A 19053-nucleotide genomic window follows, 5' to 3' on the forward strand; every position below is an offset into this window, starting at 1 on the left:
TCAGGCCGAGGCTCCTCAGCTCTGCAATGCCACCATTTTCCCCAGCTGAGAAACAGCACAGACTCGTCACAGCGAGACTTCTTGTTTTGGCTTCTTGGTGCTGTCAATTCCTGAAATACTCGGTTTGAAGGCACGGCTCCCGGATCCTCGTGACTGGGGGCGAATCGCAGCCCTCTGTCGCTCGCCACCCTCTCACTCCTAAAACTTTCTGAGTCTCCTCGCTGAGGGAAAGAAGCCTGAAAAATCGGGGCAGAAAGCCAAGAGGGGACCCCAACACCGTGATTTTTAACCCCCGTCCTATTATTTCTCCCCCCCCCCCCCCCTTTACACCTGACGCTGCCTTCCAGGCTGACAGGGGAGGGCGGCAAGGGGCAGCGCGGCCGGATCCGGCGCTGCGAACACGCGGCAGCGGGCAGGCTTCCCTCTGAGAGAATATAAAATAAATAAATAAATAAATAAAATTAAATAATAAAATTAAACCGGAGGGAGGCTTTCCAGGACCCGGCTTTCATACGGGGCCAGCCCCCGCTCGCTCGGCCCGCGGCGCTGCTCATGTTTTCCACTTGGGGGGGAGGAGGGCGAGGGAGGGGAGGCCGGGGCGGGGGTGGAGGTTTGGGAAGGAGGGAGGGAAGGAGGGTGAAGGGGGGGGGGCGGGGGGAGGAAAGTTGCTTGAATTTGCGAGAGCCGGTGGCGGCGCCGCCTCCTTCCACTGGCTGGGGGAGCTGCCAATCTGTGTTGTAATCCTGCAGGAATTTCTGCGGGGTTTAACTGGGAGCCGCGCCGCCGCCGCCGAGCACTCGGGGCGGAGGGCGGGCGGGGAAGAGGGAGGGAGGGAGGGAGGACGGAGGGAGGCAGCCGGAGGAGCAGCGGCAGCGGCAGCACCCTCAGCAGCACCTTCAGCACCCTCAGCAGCAGCCTCAGCCCCGGCTTTGGGCAGCTTTGTGCCGCCGGGCGGAGCGGAGGGGGCCGGAGGGCGGCAGCGGCTTTTCGGGCCCCGCGCCCCCCCCCTCCCACCCCAGCCCGGGCGCTGCCGAGCGGCCGCGGCCCCGCTTTTCTCCTTTGTGCCCGGCCCCGCGGGAATAATGCGGGGCGTGTGGCTAGCGCTAGCCCTCAGCTTCGTGGCCTGCGCCTCCGGGCAGCCGGTGAGTGAGCGGCGGGACGGGGGGGGACCCGGCGGGATGCGATGGGACGGACGGGACGGGACGGGGGTGGCCGCTGCCCAGCCCCGGCTGTGCCGCATGGGGCAGGGGTCTCGCCTTGGGGGGCGCCTGGTGCCGGCTGCCCCCCCCCGAAACCTTCCCGTCCCCAGCAGGAGAAGCGGGGAGCGCCCTGCCGCCTTCCAGCCAGCCTCACCCCCAAGTTTGCCGTCCACCTCCCCTCCCCTGCCCCGACAGGCTGCTCAAAAAGGACACCAGAAATTGAAATTCTTACAAAATCACAAATTTCTTCAGCCGTCACCGAATAAAGGACCCCTGCCAAACCCCCTGTCCCAGAGCCTGCGGCTGCCCCTTCCCGCAGATGCTGAGGAGGATTCAAGCATCCACAAGTGGCTCCACTGACCGGGGAGCTCTGCTTAATGCAATTAATTCCCTTCTCGGGATTCCCACTTCCCAAAAAGCCGCCCTCCATATAAGCGATCACACCCGTCAGCTGCACGGAGCTGGAGAAGGCTTGGGAAGGGGTTTCAGTCTTCTCCATCGCTGCTTTGAGGCTGTCTGGAGGGAAGGGGGCACGCGAATGACACGGTTGCAGTGTTGGGGCAGATATTGGGAAATAATAACGTGGGGGTTTCAGAATGAAATGAAAATACCACGACGATTTAATCCAATTAAAAGGGGCTGCTCCGCTGAACTAAATAATGTCACCGGCACCGATTCACTTCTGAAGTTGTCTGGCTGTTGGATAAATTAGCCCGGTCTCAGCCTTCGTGAAACCTGGCTCGTTATTAGTGATTTCTTAGGACACAATTGCAAAGCCCTTTTCCTAAGGACTAATTAAAAATGAGTTGTGTACAGCACCGACTCCTGCTTCCGCTAAGCATAACTGCGCTACCCCTTGCTAATGAGGTACAATATACTTTAATTTTATAGAAACGCCGTTCTTACGAAGTTCTCTGATGGCGTAGTAACTATTAAACTGCCGCAGCAATTAGTAAAGTATTACGTTTTATGTTCTTTTTGCCTCAGGATGAACAGGCTCCCGCAGCAGGAGGCGGGCTGTCGGGGCGTACCGGTGCGGGGCGAGGGGGAGCCTGGCCGTGGTGCAGCGCCCTCGCTGCTGCCAGAAAGTTGTGGAGAGATTGGAAAAGTAAAGGGAAGCTAGGTTTGGTTTGGTTTTGTTCCCCCCCCACACACTTGTTTTTTTTTCTTTCGCTGTGTCTGGCAGTGGCTACGTGGTCCCTTAAGGCTGGATTTTGTAGAGCAGTCTCTGGGAAAACACGGATGCCAAATGTGTTGTCTGTGCAGAATGCTGTCCTGGTTGGAACAGGAGTTTTATACAGATGCTTAAAAAAACCTGCTAGCTCCTGGAGGACTGTCAAGTGGTTTTAGCTCCAAATTTCTTCCCCTTTGTTTGATTCTGTTGTTATTGTTGTTATTTTGGCAGGGCGATAAGCTAAAAATTTCTCCTTCCTGATGAAGTAACTGATGCAAGAGATTTTTTTTTTTTTTTTTTTAGCAGGGGAGGGGAGGACAGCAGGAGATTCTCTTTTTTGAAGCCACGAATTCCCTGTGTTTGCTTCATGTAACCAGCAAACCCTGCTGTTTACTGGGGTGGACCACACTGATGTCAGAGTTGTGTTAGAAACGTACCGGAGATGCATCCTGCTGCTGAAGTGGGAGCAGCGTGCCCGTGCGCCCTGGCGCGGGCTCTCGCGCTGCAGATGTGCTCCAGTGTGTGAGGCAGACATTTGGGGACGGAGCGAGCCCGTCCTGTCTGTGCCAGGCCGTGCCCCGTGGCAAGCATCGCCCACAGCAAAGCTGGTGGCTGGCAGCTGGGGCTTGCGGGATGGTTTGCTGGGCAAGGGGGACGTCAGGTTAGAGCGGAGTCTGGTAACGCCAGCAGGCGTGGAGGTGCTGTGGGGATTCACCCAGGCTTGGCTTGAATGGAAAAGGAAAAAAAAGTGCTTTTTAGGTACCTTAAAGTTTTCCTGGTTTGCTTTTAGGAGAGGGAGGGAGAATGATGTAAAGCTGCTGGATAGAGAAGGCAAACTCTGTAAGTGAGAGGTCCGGTGTGTCTCTTAAGATCTTCGGTTCAGCCCTGATGATAGCAGGAGTCAGCGCTCGCTGATTTTAATAGCAACAGAGAGCAGCGCCAAGTATCTCGCTGTCCTTGTCAGTTCCCATTCTGCAGAAGCTGATAAACCTTTCCGCTTCTTCCTGCTCCACATCAGTGGGACTAATGGTTTTCCAGAGCCTGCCTGGTGCTCTAATCCCCTCGGCGAGCCGAAGCTTTGCTGGCTGGCAGGCTGTTGTACGTACCGCACCGTACGGGTGCTGCTCTCGCGACCAGGAGGAGAACCGCGGCCCTCCTCTTCCTTCGTGGTGTTTCTGGAGTCGGGGGGCTTTGCTTCACGCCAGTTCCCCCAGCAATGCACATGCGGGGTTGGTTTGCATGCTTTCAGTGAAACAGAGCACTGCGGCATCGACATCAGCTGTGTGGTCTTTCTGTTCCTCCTGCAAGCGTCTGAGCGCAGCTTTGTTGACATAAATGCAGTTATTGAAGGAGGATACCGGGGTAATATTTGGTATGTTTTTCAGAAATGTTTATGTTTCAGAAGCATGGTGCTATAATTTGCCTGCGTTTGTTTCTAATGGTTGCTCTGCTTTTGAAATTCGGAGAATTGATACTGTGTCAGGGAGGAGGCATGTTTGTTTTGCTTAGTTTTTGAAACATGCAGCTAGACTTTGGAGATGGCAGTTAGAGAGCTGCCGAGGAGATAGGTGGTGTTTCAGATTTACGTGAGTGCCTTTCCTAAGCGCGTTAAATCTGCATCGCCAACCGAGTTCCGAGGGAAGATAGGAAACTTCTTAGTCCCGATTCATTTCCACCCTTCCCCAGCTCACGTGGGCTGCTTCTCACCGCAGAATTAGCAAAGACCTGCCCATTGCTCCGTGGTGTGGCAGCAGCCGGAGCCAGCCAGCGCCGTCCGACCGGCTGCTCCCCTCGCCCGGGCTGAGCACCGTGCCGTCACCCGCGGGAAATTTGGGAGAGCTCCGGCTTTCGCCTCCAGCCGCGGGTTTTGCCCTTCTGGTGCTGCAGCGAAGTCGCTGCCGGAAGCCTCCCCCTATCTGGATGTTCTCAGGAGCCACTTTCTGGGACTAGGTTTCCCTCCCAGGTTAGCTTATCTTTTAGAAATTAAAGAATAGATGATTCCTGACCCGAGATCAAACACGGAGGCAGTTTCTCTTTTTAATATCTTAGCCCCGAGGTCTGCATTGGAACCGACTTAATATTCAGGCCTACAGTGCAGAGATGTTTTCTCTGCATTTTTTTCTAGATCCCTATCGGGGAAGAAGATGAGAGCCTCGTCTTCAAGGGCGAGTCAGGACAAATGCCTCCGAGTTTGAAGTCGGGTGCTGGGGTTGTGGTTCTTGGGCAGGTGAAGCCTCTGTGGTAGGTGTGCAGCAATTGCTGCAGCTAATGGGATAGAGATGGCGGACTCTGGCGAGCGAGCCACGAGCCTTGGGTTTATTTGAAGTTTTGATGGATCTAAGTTTCTGTGGTTGTAATCTTAAGCGCAATCTCAGGATGACCAGGTGAAGGCCTGATTTCTTGGCTGCTGGAGGTTGAGGCCTGATTGCTTGGCTACTGGAGGTCAAGGCCTGATTTCTTGGCCAGCAGAGGTGCAAGTTATGAAAAGCCACGCTTCAAACACACAGCCGTGATCTACTGACTCTAGAGAGGATGGCAGAGAGCTATCTGCTGTCCTTGCTTGGGGACATGGCCACGTTCGGGCAGGGAGTCCTGGGCTTGGGGAAGAGCTCAATCCTACGAGCAGCAGCCGAGCTCCTAGAGGAGCAGCCAGTTGCTTGTAGAGCTCTGTTTGCCCTGCTCTTCATGGCCGATTGTCTTTATAAAACGTCAAGCAGAAGCATATGGGTGGCATTTATTAATTGCATTATCTCCCCGAATTGACTTTTGCCATTGACAGTTTAAACATTTTCCTTATGGCCAAGAGTTACAGGCTTTAGTGAGGCTCAAAGACTGAACAAAGGACTCTTGTCTACTTACGGAAAAGTACTCCTTTGTCATCTGAATAGATTTGACCGAGCAGGATTTTTAACAGAAATGTTGTGTTTGAGAATGGAAAGCTTATTCTAGGCCCCATGTAAGACCCTGCTTGAATGTAAGTCATAAAGATGCCCTCTGTGTCGCTGCATTTGAGAGAGAATGCACAAGTAATGAGCAAGCAATTTGGTCCGCATTCAAGTTGCTTTACTTTCCGCCTTGCAGCAAGCATGAGAAAATTACTTTAGGCTCTTCTGCGAACAGATTCTTGTTTGGTTATCTTCAGTTCATGCTTACAAGGTGATAATAAACTGCTATCTGTAATCTGTTCAGGACTAGTAATTTATTCATAGGTTACATGGCACTATTCGCTGATTTGGGAACAAGATTTCTTTTCCTCACGTTGAAATATAATTTGCAGTCTCTCGAGTAAAGACTGCATTAGTGTTTGACCCTGTAATAATGACAGTTCTCCGTATGTATGTTGTTTTCTTGATTAGCTCAGCCCTGAGGGATGCTTTCAAAAGCATACTAGATATTTAGGCAGAAATACAAAATACATGTAATCCTCCAGCGTATTGGAAAACTGATTGCAGAAGGAGAAAAAAGTGTTTAACAACCATTCGCAACAAGTTCTTTTGCGTGGAACAAATGATTTTTGTCGATGCCTCAAGGAGGGGGTTCATCTAAAGTGAAATAATGACTAATAGGGTGTTGAGGAATCTGCAGGACTTGGCCTTGTCTCTAGACAGGCTATTAGCGTGTCACACAAGCCGTGCTCAGCTAAAGCCTGAGCTGGACGCTCCATCTGAAATCACTATTTTTAGTTTATATATAAACAACTTCCTCAGAAATCTCTCTTCTAAGCTAAATTGTTTTGTTCCAAAGGTGAATTGATTTTGGGAAAGTTCAAATAAAAACCTGCTTGGCTGTGTTTGAGTTGTGAGTGTGAAGATGAATACCTATTTTGTACTCTTATTAAAGGTAAGGAGACAAAGGGACTTGCAGAAGGTCAAACAGCCTGTGGAATATGCAGGAACCGAATCAAAATGTTCAGGAAGTACCACTGTGATTAACAACCAGCATGTATTGTCTGGATTTAAATATTATGTTGTCAGACGTGTTGCTCCTGCTTGATTAACCATAATATAGCATAATTTTCTCTAGAGGTGCTTCCACATTGATGGAGGTCACTTGTCACCTTTCAAAGCAGCCTGAAGTGGTCCCGTCCCTATTTTCTGAACAGTATTTCACAAGTGTGAATGTAAGTGGTCTCACGGAGCTGTGGGAAACACAGCTGAAGCGGTACGGCACGGGAGGTGAAGTACTTCTCAGGGAGTGGTTGGGTGCGTGACCGCTGTGGCCTCCAGACTAAGAATATTTTGAGAGAAAAATCGTAATCTGCTTGCTGCCACCATGAACTGACAACCTAACTAGGTCTTTCATCTTTCCTATCTTCCCCGGGATCCTCTCTGGTGTGTTTGTTGCCTGCCATTAGACAGCTCCGCAGAAGTAAGCTTTCCTCTTTCCCTGGGCTGAGCTGCATTCATCCCAGCTGTGCCCTGGTGGGTTTTGGTGACCCTGAGGTACCTGTGGGAACACCTGGCTGGACACAACAGCTGGAGGACACAGCTGTGACCAGCCAAACCCCATGCACTCGGTCTCTTTTGGCTTTAAGAGCTGAGTCTTGTTTGCTTTTCATATGGGGTCTCCAGGGGAAGGCTGATACTGGTTTGGTGTACCTTACAGGAGAGGACAGCTGTCCAGAAGACAGATTCTTCCTTTGCTGGGTTAATTATCCTTGCTCACTCTGAATGTGGAGATCCCAGAATCAGTGTGTCACTTAAACTGATTACCGGGTGAAAGCCTGCACAAAGGCTTTCCTTTCAAATCACTTTCAAGTATTGTGCAGTTCCTCATTCACATATACAGTCACGGACGTGTGACATTGATGCTGTTCTTATTATTTAAAATGAAAACCTGCAAGGGAAGCAAAGCGGAAGGGTGAAGCTAGTTCAAAGTAATGGAAATGCACCATCACTGGGACATGCAAAAATCAAGCTTCCATTGAATTTAAATTTGTGACGTTGTATAAATAAAAATAGGTATGGCTTAGCGCTATAAATAGCAATAATTCCTGCAGCAAGGATGTGCATAAAGTAATATTGCTGAGAAATGGGATTCTGAGTTGTCTGGGTTGCAGAGCATCCCATCCTTATCCTGGCTGTGGGGCTGTGTCTCCTTCCAGCCAGGAGCTCACGGGTGCTCGGTACTTGCACGAGCCACTGGTGGCAGTGCAAGCTTGGCTAACGTGAGAGTTTGTACAGCAAGGAGACGGAGTGTCCATGAACAGAGTGTGTGAAATCGGTTATGTTAGCAACTGGCTTGTGTAAGTCTCATTGTGAGAAGGTGAGAACTTCTCAAGCACTGCTGGGGCAGCAGACAGTGTTAGCAGATTAATACCTTAGGATTATTAGTGACTTAAGCATCTGTAGCGTGTGGAACTCACTCTCTTTCTACATGGCAGAACAATAAAGATGACTAATAGTGGGGACAGAAATGAAAAGTTACCAAGGTGCCATATATACCTCCTAAATTCTTGTCTTGTGGTATGAAATGAAGCTTCTTGGAGGGTGTTTGAAATTAAGCGTGCGTAGAGGCTGTGCTGCACGGAGCATTTAGCACTGAGTTCTCTGTAGGTGTTGCAATTCTATCTTGGAAGTTCTTTGAAACTTTGGGTGTGTGTATTTTATGTAGATCTTTATTCTACATAGGTCTCAATTCTACATATATCTTTACTTTGTGTACTTTAGTGTGTGTGTGTGTCTTCTTTTATGAAAGGCTGTATGCCTTTCAAGTGTCAGGAAGAGAAATACCCCGCAGAACACAAGAACTGACAGTTAAATAAACAGAACAAGGCCATGCTCAAAGTTTTCTCGGTAGTTCTGGCCTGGAATCAGGCTGGGAAGAACAGCTTCTCTGACCTTATTTGCCAGGAAAAAAGCCTTAAACACAAGGTGGTCTTTACGTATATTTTTCCTCTTGTTTCTTTACTTGTAATTTAATGCGACAGTTTTGCAACAGTTTTCCTCCCTAAATAGGATTTGATCCTCCATGGCACTAACAGGTGCTTTTGATTTTATTCTCCAGCAAAGCCTTCCCTCTGTCCTCAAAGCCTCGGTAAGGGGACAGGAATGTGTTTGTCACTGTGGAACATGAGTGAGTTGGAAAAAAATCTTTCTAAATAGGAGAAAAAAAAAAAAAGGAGAAATAATAGCAAGGGAGTAAATGCATAAATCCGCACCTGACCTGTCCTGGCTGGGAGATGGCACCAGCACTGTTGTGGCACCAGTGGTCTCCCAGCTCAGCCGAAATCACATATCCATGTCTCACCTTGAGTTGACTGAATTTGTCAGGCTTTCTTCATCTTTTCCTTCCTTTTGACCAAAACACTTTGCTGGATATGTCTGTCTGCTGCGTGGAAACATGGCTGCTTCCAGAAGTTTCTGGAGAATTTGGCCATGAGCGGGAGGTGGCCGAGGAAGGCCCGTGGCTAACCAGGAGGTTGTTTCTGCTCTTCTGTCACCAGCTGGGGTCCTTCTGATGGAGCATCTGGTGGGATGTGAAGGGGAGGGATATTAATAAGATAAATTGATATCATTTAACAGCTTTATCTCCAGCCTGTTGAATAACGTTTGGAAACCCCGCTGCGGCTTGATGGCCTGAATACGCAGGCCTGCAGGGTGAGGAAGGTGGGTCCCATGGGCACCGCTCAAAAACTGACATGTTTCCTCGGGGTGCCCAGGTGCAGTAGTCACTGGATGTCATAGAATCGTTAGGGTTGGAAAAGACCTTCAAGACCATCTGGTCCGACCATCCCCCTACGACCAATGTCACCCACTAAACCATGTCGCTAAGCGCCAGGCCCAACCTTTCCTTGAGCACCCCCAAAGGAGGCAGGATGTTAGGGTCAACAGTGACTGAATGTGTCTCCGCTCGTGCTGTGTGTCAGCAATGCTTTTCTTGCTGGTGGTGTTTAGTCCAAGCTGCCACGGTTAGTCAAAGAGCCAGGGCCGTGCTTGGGCACTATAAGGGGAGATCTCGATGCCTTTGGTGGGACTCCAGGCTCTGTCCCAAGTAGTATTTCTTCTGGGGTGGGGAGACACAGGCATGTCCTTGACACTGTGCTGAGCCTCAGTGGAAGGGGAGGAATTCAGAGCTGCTGAAAACACCAGAGCATCGGGTACTCTTAATAGTATTGCTGTGCTGGAAATGTCATTTCTTGTCTGTTTTGTTACTGTAGGGCATTAGAAAGGGGAAATGACCTTTCTTTCTTTTTGTTCCTGTTCTTACTGCGACTCAAAACCTTGAAAGGCATAATATACCCTTGGCTGGCTTGGGGTTTTGTCATTTCACTAATGCTACTTTCCTGACCGTATCTCTCCCACTTAACCGAGAGTTAGTGACCCGGTATCTTGATGTAGGTCTCTTTAGGTGGATACCTGCAACTGGCCTTCTGCCTGGTGGCATAAATTGTCATAACACCAAAAGCCAGATAAACTTCAGAGTGATGAAGGTTTTCTGAGACTTCTTTGAGAATTGTGTATCTTGTCTATGGGTTAAAGAAGTCTTTGAGCTTGTGAATATTTAGTAATACTACTGTGGTTGTGAGTCTATCACTTTAATTTTTGTTTTTCTCATCTTCTCAATGTGCACTGGAAGAATTAGGCAGCTTTGATAGGAATAGGTTTATGATAGGATAAAAACTTTGTCTAGGGAAGAAATGTTTGTTTTTTCTATAATACAGTTATGAGTCTTTGTGATACTTCTTCACCATGTACTTCTTGCTGTTTCACATAAAATCTGAGGACCTTACTACTGATTTAAACATGTAAAGGAAGACTGTTTTCCCGGGAAGACTGAGAAAAATTCTTCTAATAAATACTGCCAGTCTCAACCAAAGTATGTGGGTTCCCTCTTCATGAAGATTGTGGCTGTATTGTGGTTGGAGCTGGCACAATTCCTGTGTAGTAGAGTAGCTCACATGGCATTTATGCATTTGTTTGTGATCAGAGATGAAGGCATCCTAAGAGAGGATTAGCAAGATTTCTTTTTATTTTTTTTTCTCTGTGGCTTTCTGTAGGTGCACAGAAGAAGCTAATCTCTCCCTCTCTTGTTGTTTAATGCAGCTCATATAATTGGAAAACCTCCTTAGAAGAGTCTGGGGCAGACAGCTGTGCCAGCTGTGCAATTAGTAGTGTCACCTAATGGGAGTGGAGCGGAGTGGAAAGCAAAACAAGGAGCAATAGGATGTTTCTGTGCATCTTTACAATGTTCCCTACAGCCAAGCTTGCTACAGTGAACTCAGCTGTGAATTTGAAGAGCAGAAAAAAAGATTTTCTTACCACCAGTGTTGTTATACTGTTGGGCTCCACAAAGGGTGTATTTGACCCTAAAGTTACTGCTCTCTCCATATAACGCTCTTTTTACTTCTTGAAGCATGCAGTCTTTGGGTTTGGGCATCGTTGTAGATAATTTGCAGATTAGTTTATTAATGAAAGTTTACCTGACTGGTAGTGAGCGTGCTGTGTGCTCTGTTGCCTGTTCCTTAGAGGGTGAACAGTAAAGCTGAGTTGTATGATTACCTGATTTATATTTCCAGGGACAGTTCTTTGGTCTTTGCCTTCCCAGCTTGACTACTGGAGAATGCTGTGTTTGGGAGTAGCCCTGAAGCCATTAAAGGCAGGAGATGGTGCTGAGCTTGGCATGTGGATCTCCAGCTTGGTGATTCCATCCTTCGTTACTGTGATGCTAATCACCTAGCCATGCATGCATATTCAGGGAGTGTTTAGTTAAGGGTGCGTGTGGGGAAATCCTAATTCCCCAAACTGTGCAGAGTTACGTGGTCGTCATATTTGAAATGTGTGACCAATGGTTACAAAGGATGTTTTTTGTAAATGCTGTTGATCTGGTGGCATATGTCAGGGACTGGAAAATGTAGGCTATTTATAATTATCCACAGGTGGAGAGAGAGGCAGCACTGCACAGTACTAGTAATAATTATCAGCAGTGTAGAAAGTTCATCTCTTAAGCCATTGGTTCTAACACACTAAAAAGTATTTGATCTGGAATCTGGCACAGCCTTCAAATGGAGCCGTTCAAAGGAGTCCTGACCTAATTTTGCTAAGGAAGTGTGCAAGCCTTCCTCGTTCTGCTAATTTCTTGCAGAAGGTTTCAATGATAGTCTTCCTACCCTACATGTGCATATATTTTACTGCAGAGCATTTTGAATAAAAGCAGCCATTACCAGCCAGGTGGTAAATATAGCATGCAGCTTAGCAGAAATGACCTTCAATTAAGCAGAGGCGGTCCCTTCTCCTGCGCTGTGCAGTTGTCAATTACTTTTTTTTTTTAAGACTATTTTTGCCTTGTCTTTTTGTGAATAATTGCAAAGCCTGAAGCACAGTGCTGGCTCTGTGTGTAAGAGCAGACTTCGTGCTTATGCTGAACTCCTCTTTCAGTGAACACCTCAAAAATTTGGAGTGTCTAACAAATAGAAGTTTGCTTTCTTTTCCAGGGAAATACATCATTAATTATGAAACATTGTCCACTGAGCTATGTAAATTTTTCTGTTAAAGGATATAGCACGAGTTCTTTGACTTTCCTTGGGATAAATCAAAGCAGAAGTGACGACACTATGTCTTAATGGGCTTTCATCTTCAAAAGAAAATGGGGGGGGGAGGGAAATCTCCTATTTTTCAACAGTGGTACAACACCACATACTGCAATAGAGCTCAGGTTTTCCTTGTTATTGGCTGTGTAGGTGTAGGCTGTTTTTATCATAAGATAAAAACAAACAAAGCAACCTGAACCGAGGGCTTTTAAATTCTGTCTCACCTGTCACTCACACGTTTTCTCATGCCATTATCACTGCAGTGTTGTGGTAAGACTACTGGTTTCCTACCAGAAACGCAGCCTTTTGTTCAGTATGGTTATTTGACTCGTGGTAATGGTATGTCTGAGCAACGCTGCTCGGAACACAGTAACTGTAGTGCGCTTAATTGTAATTTGTGTCTTAAGTTCCTTATTTGCTCTTTTCCTCTACAATCTCTTGTGCTTCCAGCCTCATTAGACTGATTTATTTATTCTATTTTTTTCCTCCCTGCTGCTTTCGCGCTGTCAAGCAAGCCAGGTAACTGCTAGTATTGGCACTGCTCTCTGGTCTCATGTTGCAAGCACAGGATCCAAGAGCAGAAAACGAGGTAAATGAAAAGTTGGGTCTGCTCTGGTCGTTCGCCCACCACCGGGAATCCGTCTGCTGGCTCGGCTGAGGGTGGCTGCTGGTGATAAAGGGGGAGCAAGGAGGGGACAGGGGATGACAGAGGCCCCTGTGGGGAGCGATTCGGAGCGGCTGGTGCATCCCGGCCAGACCATAATGCAAGGAAAAGCTGGAGGTGGCTGGTGTGGGGCGGAGGAGTCGCTGTGCTGCTCCACCTCTGGCCGGCCAGCTGTGTCTGGCAGCACGCGAGTCAAGCATTTAAGCAGACGTGGATGATTTGAGCACCGTATCCCTCATCCCCTCTGCTTTTTGGAAAGCGAGCGTGTGGAGCCAAGCGTTGTGCATGGCGGTCCTCGCTGCCTTTGGGTTCTCCTGGAAGCTGGGTTGTGCTCCAGCGGGCACAGGGCAGGACGGGGCGGCAGGCGCAGCGAGCCCGTGCTCTTCTGGGACCTCAGCATCCCTGTGTGCAAGCTCCTTGGCTTTTGAAGCCATCAGTAACCGCTCGCCCAAACAGCAGGGAGCCCGCAGGAGCTGGGATTAGTTTGAGAAGTGTCCGGTTACGAGGGGACTCTAATCAAGGTGACAGCTGCTTTCCCCATGCTGCATTGAAACAAAATCTCCCAAACCCTGAGACAAAGCCTCACCAAAGACGTTAACCTCAGCGCTCTTACTCTTTCCACAAGTTGCTGGATCACTTAGCGCCGTTCACTAATGAAATACTGGAGGGGTAATCTCTTTCCGTGGATGCCAGAGGGGAAAACCGAGCATCGCTATCCCTGGGCCGCGTACACGTGCTCTCTTTATGCTTGCCCTGAAGTATTTATGCCAGAGTTTCCTAATCATGGGGTTCTTCTCCCAGCATCACAAAACATAAATCCTGCTCTGCTTGGCATGCCAACCTATTATTTTAAATCAGTATCTAGGCCTGCCCTTAAGTAACCATTTCTTTCTTCGGCTACTTAAGCTGCCACACTTTATCAGCAATCCAGGGGTGAAGAATGGGAGGTGCTACCTGAAATAGCATCGGTGTGCTGCTGCTGGGGAGAAGCGTGTTCAAGGAACGGGCTGTAAGAGCCCCCCCTAGGCTCTATTTATACCTCCCATCTAATAATACCTACTTTTTTTTTTTTTTTTAAAGTCTCCTGTGGGTAAGATACCCACAGGAAAAAACAAAAATACCTTCCCAGGTTTTGGGGTCAGTTTGTTTCCAGTTATGAAGGGCAAGCTTGTGGGGAAGAGCTTTATGCGAAAGAGTGAAATAAATGAAGACCATGAGAAATTACTGGTTTGGGGTTGTGACTAAAGTTTTAGGAGTCATCCTCTGATACAGAGCCTTTCTTAGCAGGTTCCTCCTCAAAGAAAACTAGTCCTGGGCTTTATTTTTTTTGGGGGGGTGGTGCTAGAGCAGTAAGGTGGATTTCCTTCAAGGCAAAGGGCTATCTTCCCAGGTCTGCCTCTGCAGAGGCTCTGTCACAACAGTATCAGAAAACAGGAGGTTGAACTGGGAAGCTGGAGTCTGCAAAGGCAGCAGGGGTGAGAGATTTAAAAATCATGGAAGACAAGGCCAAGGCTGATCTGATTGCTGAGCCTCACTGCGTGGAGGTGTAACTTCACCTGTTGCAAGCCACCTGCCCCATCCCCTTTCTGGTTAGGATAGGCAAGAACAAGGAGCAAAAGGACTTGGGGGGGGGGGGTGAGGGGGGGAAATCAACTTGAAACTTGACTCACAGGGGTGTGATACATATTTAAGAGGTGGTCCAACAGTAACTTGAAAGCCTGAGGAAGGTGGGGCGGGCGGGCAGGTCCCAGCTGCAGGGCTGTGCAGGAGGCCCTAGCCCCACCACCAGCGCCCTCTGCATGGCTGCCCCATCCCCCTGGCCTCCAGCCATGACTGGAAACCTCGCCTTTCCCTGGCCACAGAGCCTTCTGCAGCCAGCGTATGGAAAAGCACATCTGTGTCACTTCATTTGTGGTCAGCAATGTGAAATGTTTCCAGAGCTGAGAGTACGCGCTGAGCAGCGCTGATAGGTCCCAAAGAAATGGGACGAGAGTTAAGGTACGGGTAGAACATGAGCTCTGTATTTCCCAGCTGTCAGCTGTTTGGTTATTTCGAAGCATTTGCTTTATCCTTTTATTGTTCCTAAGTTGCGCCTAGCTTGGACTTGCTGTGCAGAGACCATGTTGGAAGATGCGCTTGTTGAAGCGAAGAAACCGCTCAGCAGTGAGGAAGCATGAACGACTGACTAAGAGCTTTTCTGTCTCATGATTTTTATTCTGCCAGTGTCTGGAGAAATAGGTAACCCGATAACAAGTATCCCTCGCGCAGAAGACTAAGTGGTGTAGGCCACAACAGACATGGTTGCACCCAGGCTTCGATAGTTGGACTGCATAGGCCGAACTCTGCCAGTGGGGACAGATCGGGTGTGCCAAGTGCCTGCTCCTGCAGCAGACATCCCACACGTTTCCCCTTTAAAAAATCCCATTTTCGTTTATTTTATTTATTTATTTATTTTCCTTACAACACAAGTAGCTGCTGAAACAGTAAGGCAGACCTCTCGCTTGAGGTGACAGCTTCCTCCAAGGGAACAGGAACAAACACCAGGGAAATTAAAGGGAGAGGCATTCATACAAGAATTTTTCAGGGCTGTTTTGTTTTCTTTTTCCATATGTATTTTTAATCCTCTCATGCTGGCGGTGGAAGAGGCATCAGAAGGCAGCGCGTTCATTAGGTGTGGTGTGGGACTTGTGAAGCCTGACCAAAATGAATACGCGTTGCTGGGTGGTCATTGAGTACGTGCTCTGGAAATAACTCCTTCATTTTCTCTTGAGGTTTGGGAGATGAAGGGGGACTTTCATTCAGCCTTCCTACTTATTTAAAATAATATGTTGGCATGCCAAGCAGCGCAGGATTTATTTTTTCTGATGCTGGGAGAAGAACCCCGTGATTAGGAAACTCTGGTGGTTTGTGAATCCCAGTCTGTTTTCTTGTATTTTAGATGCTTGTGTTTGTTGTATGGTAAGGTGTGCACAAAAGTAAAAGAAAGTGTATTTTGGGGAAAGTTGTGCAATGGGTGATGTTTTCTGAAAGAACAGTGTGTCTCTTCTGGCAGCATCATGGTCAAACAAGTAAATATGTATTTTGGTAAGGAGCCCAATTTTGAAAACATCCATGGATCTGTCCCTTCGTACCCTCCTTAGCGTGCTTGTAATTACAGCCAGTCTCTGAAAATACCACAGACATCACGTCAAGTATTCTTGTAATTTTTTTCATATTTCATGAACTTAAAATTACTTTTTTTAGTTCTGTGATAAAGGTCTGGATTGCTCCACTGTAAATACACTGTGTTTCTAGTATAATGAGCACAAGTTAGGATGAAGTAGCCCAGAACTCCGGTGGTGGTTTCTTGGCACTTCCTATGGAAGAAAACGTAGCTGAGTGCCGACTTCTGTTTATTTGTGACCTCAGCTGAAACTGTTGCTAACAGAATATATTTGGGCATTTGTATTTTCAGCGCAGAGGGATCTGTCCTGAGCTAACAAACAAACAAAAATAACCCTAACCATTTCCCTGCTGAGAATTTAGGAGATGGAGTACTGCTGTATTGCTGCTGCTGATCTCCTGTGGGTATGGAGGGCATTGAGGAAGTCAGGCTGTGGGACACAGGGAGAGAGGAGAGCCACAGCATGACTTCATGTGCTGAAAATCTTTCATCTGGTGACTGCTCACAACCAAGTGGTATCACTCCAGGAAAGTTACTCACGTGTTGGAAGTGGCTGCAGCAATGGACGGGAGAGAGGCAGCTTTCCCTGGAAGGATGGAAAAAATGAAGAAAAACTGCTGTAACCATAACTTTTGATTCCTTCTACTTCTGTTTTTATTCTTTTTTTGTTGCTGTTGTTGTCTTTTGGTACATGGAGGGTGTTGATGCAATCAGTTCTGTGCTGTGCTCTGTCCAGGGGCCACGCAAAGCACTGATGGGGAGCGAGTGGGTACCTGGCACCCTCGGGTACCCTGGGCATGTGTGGGAGCTGGAGGTGAAGGACTTGCCTCCTCTTACCCAAACCCGAGCTGCTCACCTCCTCTGAAATGATGCTTGGTCTGGGGAGCATGGCATTGTTGCAAGTAATCTCGTGAAAGATGAGTGAGAAGGCAGCGGTGGATTTATCGGCGGCGCTCGGGGAAGTGGAGGTGTGTCTGCTGCTGCGGCTGCTCTTGAGAAAGCAGAGGGCCACCTTCTCTAGGAGAACTGGGGCAGGGTGGTAGGTCAGAGCAGGCTGTTTGTGGAGGAAATAAACCAGAAATACCACTTGGAGTATCTGAACTGATGTGGAAATACATAGATAAGGCTGCTCTGTCAATACTTCAGCACAACGTAAGAGATCTCTAGCTCTTACAGGAACAACAACAAATAAGTTACTGCCTTGTTAAGCTCACGTATGCTTCTAGTAAAGTACCTGTATTTTATCGGTGTGTCTTTGGAAATCTATGTGATTCATGCCTTTCAGTATATGAATTAGCCAAGTTTAAGGCAACGCATCACAGTGCATATGGTTATAATGCTCCTGCTTATATGATGAAAATTAGGTAATATTTTATAATTATATGAGCTATTAAAACTTATTTAGCTTTCACCTAATAAATATTTATTAGCTGCTAAATATCAGTCATTAATGCCTGATAAATGAGGTTCTCCAGGAGGCAGCTTCAGCTAGGAAGGTCTCTCTCCCCTTCCTTCCCTGCACAGCTCTGCATTAAGCAAGGTCCTTCCCACCTGCTGCTTTTTGCCTGAGGTTGGAATTTCCCCTTTTCAGTGCTCGTCACTGAGCCTGGATGGAGATACAGGGATCTTGCACTCTCCCAGCACTCAGAAAGGGGGTATTTCTTTGGGAGAAATCCTCTTAGAGATGTGAATTCATTTGCTTTGCAGGGAGGATTGAAATGGAGCATCTATTCAAGCTGCGCTGTGATTTTCTTTGCTGGAATTCAGATGGATATTATGCATGTCACAGGGCTCAGTTCCTGAACACATTTTTTACTCGTTAAAGTCTGCTTTTAAATGTCAATATACTCACCTCTTAAGTTTAAGCATCCAGAATTGACAGGTATTTTTTCAGAACTAGGCTTTGTGGAGGGGAAAGGAGGAAGGCAGTATTAAAATAAAGTTCAGTGGGACTGCTGGTTCAGCTTTAGCATCAGTGGATGACAAGCTTGGGAGTACTACAGATGCCATTTTCCAGGACAGCATGGGCCGTGCAAATATGTGTAGAGTTGTTGGTTACTTTTGGGGCGGGCAGGATTTTCTACAGAGCAAGAAAACAGTAATTCAGCCATGTGCATTATGGCTGTTTGATTGGAAGGGCAAAACTCCATTTATATACAGAAGCATCTTATGTTACAAGGGGAAAAAGGCAGGACAATGGGAAGCTAAAAAAAAAAAATTGGCCAGAATGGTGCTGTTTTGTTTGTTGAGAAACAGCAAACAAGGTAACAACTTACCAAATGAAAAGATTCACCTCAAAGTCTAACTGATTATGCTGTGCGTGGTCAGTTATGGTCTAGCAATCTAGCCTCCAGCTACAGCTTGGGGTGTGCTGCTGGGTCTTTAAAAAAGAAATGGTTGTTCAGTGGTGTTTTGCTGATGCATTAGGTGGTGGTTTGCTGCAGAATTGCCTTTCAGAAGTTAGGGACTTCACATTTTCAAATGTAAAGTTTCTAGTGCCTAGCAGTTCAAGGATTTCCATGCATCAGCATGATCCATACAGATAATGGAGCCAGATTGAGTTAGATGCTTTTGCCCTTTAAAAGGCCAACAATTCCATGCAGTTTTGCAGAAGGAACTGTGTTAATTTCCTTTGTCAGTCATTGTGTTCTGTGCGAGGCTTTATTTTTCTTAAGAAACCACAGCATATGAAACTTTGAGGATTAAAAGTAACTTTGAAGAGTGTAATTACAACTCGGTTCTCTGCTGCATTGCACTTGTTTTGTAAACTGTAACTGTGCAGTTGAACTTCCCCTTTGAATGAAGCCTTATGCACCACGAGGGTTAATATTTAAATGAAACCACCTGCTTAAAATTGGCTACCCATTACCCCAGTTCCATTAAATTAGGAACTCTGGTAACAAAGTGAAAAGGTTCTTGCTTTATAGCCTGAGCCACTTTCCCACCCTCAGGCATCGGACTTATTTTAAGTCTCTTGCTCGGAAGAAAATAGAATTCAGTCCTTCAGCTGCACATGACTGTCTCAGCGTGGCGAAAATAGAAACCGGTGCTATCCCAGATGCATAATTCATCCCGTAGCTAGCAGGCATTCATGCAATACAGTAAATTGCAAGGGCTGCTTCGAGCACGCCGCGTGTGCGGGTGAACAACAGAGCTGGGCTGCGGTGCCTGTGCTCAGTGCTCTTCCCATCGTGTGCTCAGGGCAGATCGGCCACTTCTTTCCTGCACCGGTGGGACAGGTGCTGGGAGAATCGGGACTGGGGCCCGGGGAGCCTGGTTTTGTTGAAGCAAACATTCGCCTTGCATCCGCTTAAGTTACGGGAA

The 19053-nt window shown here is 47.6% G+C and overlaps 1 protein-coding gene across 1 annotated transcript in view; it reads left to right on the forward strand.

Moving 5' to 3' along the window:
- Positions 1-808: 808 nt before the first annotated feature.
- The window catches only part of SDC2 (syndecan 2), a 59470-nt gene continuing 41225 nt past the window's right edge, over positions 809-19053 (forward strand). Inside the window, exon 1 of the mRNA XM_048068710.2 lies at positions 809-1142. Coding sequence (XP_047924667.1) covers positions 1083-1142 — 60 coding nt within the window. The 5' untranslated portion in view covers positions 809-1082. The remainder of the gene's footprint in view (positions 1143-19053) is intronic.

Source organism: Anser cygnoides, chromosome 2 (assembly GCF_040182565.1).
Source record: "Anser cygnoides isolate HZ-2024a breed goose chromosome 2, Taihu_goose_T2T_genome, whole genome shotgun sequence".
NCBI classification, from domain to species: Eukaryota; Metazoa; Chordata; class Aves; order Anseriformes; family Anatidae; genus Anser; species Anser cygnoides.